Source organism: Triticum dicoccoides, chromosome 2B (genome assembly GCF_002162155.2).
Source record: "Triticum dicoccoides isolate Atlit2015 ecotype Zavitan chromosome 2B, WEW_v2.0, whole genome shotgun sequence".
NCBI lineage: Eukaryota > Viridiplantae > Streptophyta > Magnoliopsida > Poales > Poaceae > Triticum > Triticum dicoccoides.
Genome location: NC_041383.1, coordinates 37,206,951 through 37,216,686, shown reverse-complemented (window position 1 = coordinate 37,216,686; position 9,736 = coordinate 37,206,951). Strand labels below are relative to the sequence as shown.

General features: G+C 45.1%; 2 protein-coding genes across 3 annotated transcripts; one reads left to right on the top strand and one right to left on the bottom strand.

The window, feature by feature from the left end:
• Positions 1–75: 75 nt before the first annotated feature.
• Positions 76–2,245, bottom strand: LOC119361985. 2 transcript variants are annotated; one of them, XM_037627162.1, is made up of 5 exons: positions 1,976–2,245; positions 1,602–1,664; positions 1,376–1,461; positions 1,059–1,210; positions 76–603 (listed from the first exon to the last, which is right to left on the bottom strand). In XM_037627162.1, exons 1-4 carry the CDS (start codon positions 2,089–2,091, stop codon positions 1,173–1,175), a joined length of 303 nt encoding a protein of 100 aa, XP_037483059.1. In that variant the 5' UTR covers positions 2,092–2,245; the 3' UTR covers positions 76–603; positions 1,059–1,172. The 2 variants fall into 2 exon arrangements, with proteins under 2 accessions (XP_037483059.1, XP_037483057.1); XM_037627160.1 differs by having other exon boundaries at positions 81–743.
• On the top strand, positions 2,239–4,943 carry LOC119361984 (G-type lectin S-receptor-like serine/threonine-protein kinase LECRK2). Its single transcript, XM_037627159.1, has one exon. The coding sequence runs from the start codon at positions 2,261–2,263 to the stop codon at positions 4,709–4,711; it is 2,451 nt and encodes an 816-aa protein (XP_037483056.1). The 5' UTR covers positions 2,239–2,260; the 3' UTR covers positions 4,712–4,943.
• The last annotated feature ends 4,793 nt before the right edge of the window (positions 4,944–9,736 follow it).

Sequence of the window (9,736 nt, the reverse complement as noted above, 5' to 3'; positions counted from 1 at the left end):
TTTTTTAGAGATTCCAATATGGACTACATACAAATGTGAGTATAGATTCACTCATTATGTTCCGCATGTAGTCCATATTGGAATCTCTAGAAAGACTTGTATCTAAGAAAGAAGGGAGTACTGTTTACACACCTGTTATCTACTACTCCCTCTGTAAAGAAATATAAGAGTGTTTAGATTACAACTCTAGTGATCTAAAAGCTCTTATATTTCTTTACGGAGGGAGTACCTCCTTAACTAAAGATAAGACATCTTTTACGGTTCAGTTTATATCCATTTTTCAAAAACTCAAACGTGGAGCACCGGATTTGAGTGGTCTACACTCTACAGTGCCCTACTAACCGTAGCCGTGTTGACAGTTACTGCCCCATTATTCCGGTAGACCAATGGGGTCGAGTCATTGTGCCCCTGCCTTCACGGAAGCGCCAATGCAGTGTAAACACGTCACAGCCACAGCCACAGCCATCCTCCCAGTCATAGAAAAGGACTCGACGCGCCTCTGGCGGTGATCCCACTGGTCAAATTTTCTAGTGGTATACAGAAGAACAGTCAGACATCAGCCTTCTGTTCTTGTTCCTCATAAAGTGCTTGACAGGTGCCCAGCTGTGCCATGCCAAGTCAAGTCAAGTCAACGGAAGCTCTTGGATGCAGTGAGAAGCGAAATCAATAAAACATCGTGATTTTCGGATGCATGAAATGAGAGCCATAATTGTGTGAAATTTTCTCCAGGATCCAGAGTTCGTCTGTATCAAGGGACAAATAAATTTCAGTGTTTTCTTAATTCCTCTAAACAAATACAATATTTCTGGAACCAGATTGGCACTTTTCATTTAATTAAATTGCACGATAATGGTAATTCGGTAAAGGTGAAACAGATATTCTAGAAAACTCAGAACAGTAGCAACTAGCAGTTTCTGTAAATCTGAACAAATTTCTTGCTCACAGGAAGATTTTCATGCCCATAGCCAGGTTGAAGTTTGATAGGCCATAGCTATTTTTCTGAACCAAGACTTGACAGGCCAGCAGGGGTAGAGGATGGAAATAGCAATCAGGAATACCTTTTTGCTGCTTTGTCTTGCTTTAAGTGTAACAGTCAGCACAAGAGAGGATCAGAGGATGAACCATACATCTCCACAAGCTTGTAACAGCAATTGACCGATTCAATCCCAGCCTCATAGACTATACATCTCCATACAAAATCCAAATTTCCCTACAAAAATGAATCCGAGTTTGCCTCAAACAAAGATGAAATCCGAGTTTCCCTAAAAAAAGGTGAAATCTGACTAACCATAAATTATTACTAGAAATTAAATCCGTTCTTCAGGAATTCAGGCGTGGACAAGGGGAATTGAGTGGTCTACCATGTTCCACTAACCGTAGCCATGTGCCGTGTTGACAGTTACTCCAACAATAATTTCCATTATTCCGGTAGACCAATGGGTCCAATCCTTGTGCCCCTGCCTTCACGGAAACACCAATTACAGCTTAGAAAAGGACTCGATGCCAAAAGATGCAGCACGTCACAGTCAGATGCATCCTCCCCGTCATAGAAAAGGAATCAGATGCCATTGGTCACAGCTGAGCAGTTCAATGCCACTGACCTGTTGGTGGTAGACATTACCCTACTGTTCCTGTCCTCATTACAGTGTTTGGCCGATGACCAGCTGTCACATGCCAAGTCAAGTCAAGTCAATGGAAATCTTTGAATGCCATGAGATGCGTAAGCGAGAAAAATAGTCATAATTGATGGAACTTTTATCAGGATTTAGAGTTCAGACTGACGGAAGACGCCTTCTGTATCAAGAGACAAATAAATTGCAGACAGTGTTTTCTCAGTTCCTCTGCACAAATATTTCTGGAACCAGACTGGCACTTTCCATTCGAAACGTGCGTTGATGGCAATTTGGTAAAGACAAAACAATCATTCTAGAAAGCTCAGAACAGTAGCAGTAGAGGAAAAAGCATTCAGGAATACCTTTTTCTGCTTTGTTTTGCTTCAAGTTTAACAGTCAGCAGGAATACCTTTCTGTGCATGACAACAAAAATGTCACTGATAGGGAGAGGAATTGACCAATTCAAGCCCAGCCTCATAGACTGTTCCACACAAAATCCAATTCATGGACATTATTTTCCACCGTGCCGTACTGACGCCAAACTATTCCACGAAGAAGACGCGTGATGACTAGCCACTGTTAAGTGCCATACTCCAAGGGGCATAAGCTTGCTCTCACCAGTAGGGGCACCAACCAAAGCAAAAGCAATGGCACCTCACCACCCATGGCGCTTCCTCCAGTTCTTGCTACTGCTGCTGGGGGTTTCATCTGCTGCTGGAGCACAGGTGAACATCACCCTGGGCTCCTCCTTGACGCCCCAGGGGCCAAACAGCTCATGGCTCTCGCCCTCCGGCGACTTCGCATTCGGTTTCTTGCCAATGGAAGGTAACACCTCCTCGTACCTCCTTGCAGTCTGGTTCAACAAGATCCCTGAAAAAACTGTCGCTTGGTATGCCAAGAGCAGTCAAGACACACCGGTGCAAGTGCCATCCAGCTCTGTGCTGCGGCTCACGGCTGCTGGGTTGCTCTCGCTTCGCAACCCATCGGACGATGAAGTCTGGAGTCCCGGGGCCCCTGGTGCGGCCTACGCCAGATTGCTCGACACAGGCAACTTCAGGCTTGTCGGTGCAGATGGCAAACCAAAGTGGGAGACCTTTGACGTCCCGGCTGATACCATCCTTCCCACACAAGTGCTTCCTGTGGGTCAGCAGGAAAAGGTACTTAGAAGCCGTCTCATCCCTAAGGACTACGCCAATGGCCGGTTTCTCTTAGCTGTGCAATCTGATGGTAATCTTGTATTCTATCCAATTGCTGAGCCTACCACAAAACGGTACGATGCATACTGGGCATCCAATACAGTTGGGAACGGCTCACAGTTGGTGTTCAATGAAACTGGAAGGATATACTTCACAACGACAAATGGGACACAGGTCAATATCACTTCAGCAGGGGGGGTCTCAATGGGTGATTTCTTCAATCGTGGCACGCTTGACCCAGACGGTGTATTTCGGCAATATCTCTACCCAAAGAGCAGAAAGGCCAGAAGTGTATGGAGCTTGAAATGGACGGCGGTGAGCTGGATTCCCCAGAACATCTGCCAGGCGATAATGGAAAAAAATGCTGGCAGTGGGGCATGCGGCTTCAACAGTTACTGCAGCTTCGATGGCACCCAGAATCAGACAACAATATGCCAATGCCCAGAACATTACGAGTTCTTCGACAAGGAGAGAAAATACAAAGGTTGCAGGCCAGACTTTGAACCACAAAGCTGTTACCTGGATGAGGCAGCAGCAATGGACAAGTTTGAGATGACTCCCATCAATGGTGTTGACTGGCCTCTAGCCGACTATGAGGAGTACAGCCCCATAGATGAGAATGAATGCCGGACACTCTGTGTGATTGATTGCTTCTGTGCCACAGCCGTCTTCCGCGCAAGCACAAATACCTGCTGGAAGAAAAAGCTCCCTTTATCAAATGGGAATATGAAGGCAGATGTAGACAGGACAGTTCTTATCAAGGTACCGAGGAGCAACAATTCAGAGTCCCAGATTAGCAGCGGCTCCACCAAATGGAAGGAAGACAAGAAGTACTGGATTCTTGGGAGTTCCTTGTTTTTTGGGGGTTCTGTATTGGTAAACATTCTCCTTGGCAGTATTCTGCTCTTCGGCACTTACTGCGGTATCTCCAAAACCTCCAAGAAGAAACTTATGTCATCGCAATCATCAGGTAGTTCTATCTTGCCCCCAAAGATTTTCACTTACAATGAGCTGGAGAAGGCAACTAGTGATTTCCGTGAGGTGCTTGGCAGCGGTGCCTCTGGTACCGTGTACAAAGGACAGCTGCAAGATGAGCATGCAACCAGCATTGCAGTCAAGAAAATTGAAAAGCTCCAGCAAGAGACTGAAAAGGAATTCATGGTGGAAGTGCAAACCATCGGGCAGACATTTCACAAGAACTTGGTCAGACTGCTTGGTTTCTGCAATGAGGGAACTGACAGACTGCTTGTATATGAGTTCATGACCAATGGCTCGCTGAACGAGTTCCTCTTTGGTGATGCTCGGCCGCATTGGAGCCTCCGTGTGCAAGTTGCACTTGGAGTGGCACGAGGGCTGCTCTACTTGCACGAGGAGTGCAGCACACAGATTATCCACTGCGACATAAAACCACAGAACATCCTGCTCGACGACAACTATATGGCAAAGATTGCAGACTTTGGCCTGGCGAAGCTTCTTCGAGCCAATCAGACACAAACATACACCGGCATCCGGGGTACTCGAGGTTACGTTGCCCCAGAGTGGTTCAAGAACATAGGGATCACTTCCAAAGTCGATGTTTACAGCTTTGGGGTGATCCTGCTGGAGCTTGTGTGCTGCAGGAGGAATGTGGAGCTAGAGATCGCGGATGAAGAACGCTCAATACTGACTTACTGGGCAAACGATTGTTATAGATGTGGGAGGATCGACTTGCTGGTGGAAGGCGACGATGAGGAAAACTTCAACATCAAAAAGGCAGAGCGATTCGTGGCTGTCGCCCTTTGGTGCCTCCAGGAGGAGCCGACTATGCGGCCAACCATGCTTAAAGTGACACAAATGCTTGATGGAGCAGTGCAGATCCCCACGCCTCCGGATCCCTCTTCCTTCATCAGTTCACTTCCATAGTGCCTGCTTGTTAACAAATAAGTGTAGCATGAAGCAAGATTATGCAATACATGGATAATATGATACTGTTTTCATTTGAAGCTTCAGAATTAATGGTAAATATAGTATTCAGGAACCTATGTTTAGCTGAACAATAGCATCACTGATGCATCTGTATCTTTTCTTTTTTTGCGACACATCTGTATCCTCTTTTCATAATGCATATGAATATCTATTTATTTGCTTATTTATATCTCTGAACCTGTTTTTGTCATACATTCTCTACACTAGAAAAGGGGTAGAGGTGAATACGTAATACATATGGTTAGTAACTAATAAAAGTTTCCTACAGCTACATTGTCTGGGCCACTGGCGTCAAACAGTCCTTCAATAGCTACCTTGATATGTAAGCAGTGAATCAAGAAAATTTTCTATTATAGTTTGAAGAACATTAGCTACCTTGTATTGCAGGCACCATGGTATTTCGTTTTTTTTCTTCAGAAATGCATCGGTATTTGTATTCATATGCCTAAATGTATCTTTGATGAATCCATTTTATTCAAACATTCCCAACAACTGAAGGGAGTCGGATGTAAATAGGCATGGGCTGGTGTCGAACATCCCATAAAATCTTGCTAATAGTAATATGCAACCGCTGAATCAAGAAAAATGTTTTTACTAGCATATTTTGAGTACTTATAGAACAACATTGTATTCTCCAAAAAAAAAAAAAACATATGAAAATTATTACTCTGCACTGTCAAAATTCAGAGGGTAATACTCTCTGAATTAGTGGGGAATACCTATAGTAATGCAGACAGTAATTAGCTACAGATGTATTAGTGGGCAATACTCTGCACTGTCAATACGCTCCAAACAAACAAACGCCCAAATATGCTGGTACTAGTGGACAGTATTAGTGGGGAATTAGTGGGCAATACTCTGCACTGTACAAATTCAGAGGGTAATATTTTTTTTTCGAGGGTAATTCAGACAGTAAATGGCTACATTGGCTATAGTAAAACAAGCAAACGCCTTCGTTCCGACTGATTGCCAGCAGCATGGAACCTCCATTCACTCACTGAATTTCACCAAAATTAGGGGGGTAAAAAATCCCCCCAACGCCCCAATCGAGGGGCTCTGCACTCCCCGTCGCCGGTTCTCCACGAGCGGGATTCAGAAGCCAGGAGCGGCAGCTGCTTCACCTCTGATTCTCCCACACGCATCCACAGAGCCCTCGACAAAAGGCGCAAGAAATCGAAATAAAGAAAAAACAGATGGCAAGATCTGGGAACTCGGGAGCAAAGCGGCAGGGTTGGGGTCCTACGGATGGGGAGAAGAGACGTACCCAAGGCAGGGCCAGGGCAGCCCGGCGACGCGCCGCCGCCGCCGCCGCCGCCTGGTCGCGTCCACCGGAAGCGGAGCGGCCGAGAAACAACGGCCATCGGAGATTTTATTACTCGCTGGAGGAAACGGGAGATTGGATTTCTAAGCTTACTGTACAAAGCAAATCTGAGCCGTTTGATCGGAGATTTCTGTCTATTTTTTCTCAATTATTACAAAAATCAAATCTCAGCCATCTGCTCCGAAATAAAAAAAAATCTCTATCTCTACTACTATTAAACAATCAAACAAGAACTTTCTTACGTACACCCCGCAAAACGTACACAGACACATCACCACCACAGGATGAAGCCCACACGACCCAATCTAACAGCCATTATTAATTTATTCGAGATCTGGTGTGCGCTTAGCAGTTTACATGGACTGACCATACTCCACCAGATGAAAACATGAAACTCTCCATCCCACCTCCGCAGGCCCTCAAATCACGCTAATCTAACCATCTAATCAATTTGAATAAAAGGAAACTAAACCTAATCGTCTCCCTCGCCCCTCTCCCTGCCTTTCCTCGCCACCGCCCCAGACGAAGCTCAGCAGCCCCGTCGCCTCCCTGCACGGCGGCCTCGATCCCTGCATCGCATCGTCGCCTCCCTAGACGGTTCCCTCACGGCCATGCACCGCGTTGACGCCTCCCTGCCGGCTCCCTTGCCACCCTGCACCGCACCGTCGAGTGGGTGGCCGCCCCTCCTTTCACCTACAATCAGATATTCACATATTTGTCAGGCTACAACAAGATTATTATGCATCAATTTGCCTGAGTTTTGAAGCAGCAGACAGCCCCATCAGATCGGCCAGGTATGATTTCCACGGCCAATGGAAACCCACCTGGTCGCCCAATCAGATCTGCCTGATTTGCGGGCGCCCTGCGAGATGACGACAACTTTGTGTTGTTCCACGCTGACGACACGGTCGTATGGTGGACGTTCGAGTCCCCGACGGATACCTGGTCACCGGGAAGGACTTCATGCCTGCGGCGTAGCTCTTCTCCAGCGTTTCCGATACCAACAAGGCTGACGGGAAGTATCGGCTCGCCAACCAGCAACAGGACGGCAAAACCTGGTGGCACGAGGGCGAAACCTGTTCCCGCTGCTCCCGGAGCCGTTCAAGGGTGTTGAGCAGATCGGCGTCATCCGATATGGTCTCCAGGTTCAGTCCCAGCTTCGCTTTGCTGCCTTACTGCCCAATTTCTCTCCTATCTGTCGAGATTTACCATTCTTGTCTGCTATTCTACTGAATACTATTCTTGGATAAACACATTAATCAGTGTGGTTAGATGGAGTGACTGATTTCACAAAAAATTGTCATGTTCTGCTACTTGGGTTCACAGTCTACAGGTGTGCTGGCTCTAACAGAGTTTTCTCATGGTGTTTTGTTTTCTCATGGTGTTTTTGTACAGTCCAGAGGCCCAGAACCTAAGAGACTCTTCGGTTAACCCTACTGTGAGGAGCGGTGATTGAACTGGGCACAGAACCTGAGGAAACAAATATTGTAGTATGTTCATGATTATATATGCATAATATCGTACTGGTGTTCCTGCCATTGAATATTTCTTGTGTACTATGTTTGAGAATTTGTTTCTATTAGCACCAAGGAAAAAAGCGGCACTATGGGTTACTACTTACATAATAGAGGGAAACATGCAACCAACCTGTGAGGCCACTTAATGTGTCACAAAAGGAATCAAACCTGAAAAGCACAATGATGACAGAGAAGGAATCACCGGAAGCGCTAAAATACAATGAAAAAGACTAATGCGATAAGCAGTTTCACGGCTCGAAGCATATAATCTGAACTGTTTTTCAGCTCAAAACATTGAAAGCACCAAATCATTGTACTTCTTTTTCTCCTATAACCATCCTATTTATGGCTCATGACTAAATCTTTCAAGCACAACAACCATGATTGGGAACACTAAGATCCTGATTGTGACAGTTGCATATGGCATCCTCTCGGCGTAACGACTTCAGGACCATCAGCAATTCAGGTATCTGAACTGTTTTTCAGCTCAAAGCATTGAAAACACCAAATCATTGTACTTATTTTTCTCCTGCAACCATCCTGTTTATGGCTCAAGTAAATCTTTCATGTACAACAACCATGATTGGGAACACTAAGATCCTGATTGAGACAGTTGCATATGGCATCCTCTCAGCCTAACAAATTTGGAACTCCATTTGTGTGTAAAAAAATGTTACTGTACTGACATTGGTGGTACAGGCATAAATGCTGATGTGATGATGTCCGATCAGGCTCCATTTCATGATCCAAATTCCTTCAAATCAAACCGGACATTTTGTAACAAGGAAAATTTCAATAATTACGACTCAGCGTGACGACTTAGGGACCCAATTTGAGGACCTATTCAACATCACCAACTCAGGTAAGTAACTTAAATATATCACCAACTCGAGCCTATGTAAAGATTTTGTCACGCAGGCCAAATGGCAGGTCCTAAAGAGTTGAAGAGACAAAGGGAAAGGGAGAGGTATGCACTAAACATGGCTCATAAGAAAGCTACATCTACTATTCTTAATGCAGAACACACCCCATCTAGGACACACGCGGCAATATCATTATCACCTGGTTTGTCCATTATATTTTGTTCTTTATATATGATTGAGCAATCAGAAGTATAATCAAATATATGATCAAGTGATTTCTTCTGCCGGATTTTCACACCGCCGAGAGGCCCACTGCGCGATCTGCTGTCACCCAACTACGATACACACCAGATGTTGAAGGTGATGTTCGTTCTAACCTTAGAATATATTCATTTGTGTGTGAATAAATGTCACTGTACAAACATTGGTGTTGTAGGCATACCTGGTGATGTGATGACAGCATATCAGACTCCATTTTGTAAAAAGAAAAGGTGTGCATAATGAAGCCTCTGGTAGCAGATTCTTTGCAATGTTTTGGGTTGGAATCGCCACTTGAATCCTTAAACTGCATCTTGGGTAACAGAGCATGCCAGGGTGAGCAACTAAGCGTCACAAATAAAGACGGGGAAGCCAGTAAAAGAGTAAATAAAACATTAAAAGAAATTATGCAAAATTTGAGATCACAATAACCATAGGAGCGTCGTTTCCATGTAAAGAGCAAGTATTCTTTTTTCCTTTCTGTTCTGACACAAGTATAAGCCACGAGATGTATAAAAAAGAAAACATCCTATTCTTTCTGAGCACCCCAAGCACAAAACTATGTGCCTCATCAGAAGAGCTGAAATTAATGAGAAAATATCTCGATTTTCTAAGCTAATCATCTCTACTACTATTAAACAATCAAACAAGAACTTTCTTACGTACACCCCGCAAAACGTACACAGACACATCACCACCACAGGATGAAGCCCACACGACCCAATCTAACAGCCATTATTAATTTATTCGAGATCTGGTGTGCGCTTAGCAGTTTACATGGACTGACCATACTCCACCAGATGAAAACATGAAACTCTCCATCCCACCTCCGCAGGCCCTCAAATCACGCTAATCTAACCATCTAATCAATTTGAATAAAAGGAAACTAAACCTAATCGTCTCCCTCGCCCCTCTCCCTGCCTTTCCTCGCCACCGCCCCAGACGAAGCTCAGCAGCCCCGTCGCCTCCCTGCACGGCGGCCTCGATCCCTGCATCGCATCGT

Bases quoted from the DNA above. Each gene is read 5' to 3' on its own strand.
- LOC119361985 (XM_037627162.1), bottom strand. From the start codon at position 2,091: ATGAGGCTGGGCTTGAATTGGTCAATTCCTCTCCCTATCAGTGACATT. The intron at 1,665-1,975 runs GTATTCCTGAAT...GGCATGTGACAG, and splicing joins GCAAAACAAAGCAGAAAAAG to CTGGTCATCGGCCAAACACT. The intron at 1,211-1,375 runs GTTAGTGGAACA...TCATTTTTGTAG, and splicing joins CAACACGGCACATGGCTACG to GGAAATTTGGATTTTGTATG.
- LOC119361984 (XM_037627159.1), top strand. From the start codon at position 2,261: ATGGCACCTCACCACCCATGGCGCTTCCTCCAGTTCTTGCTACTGCTG.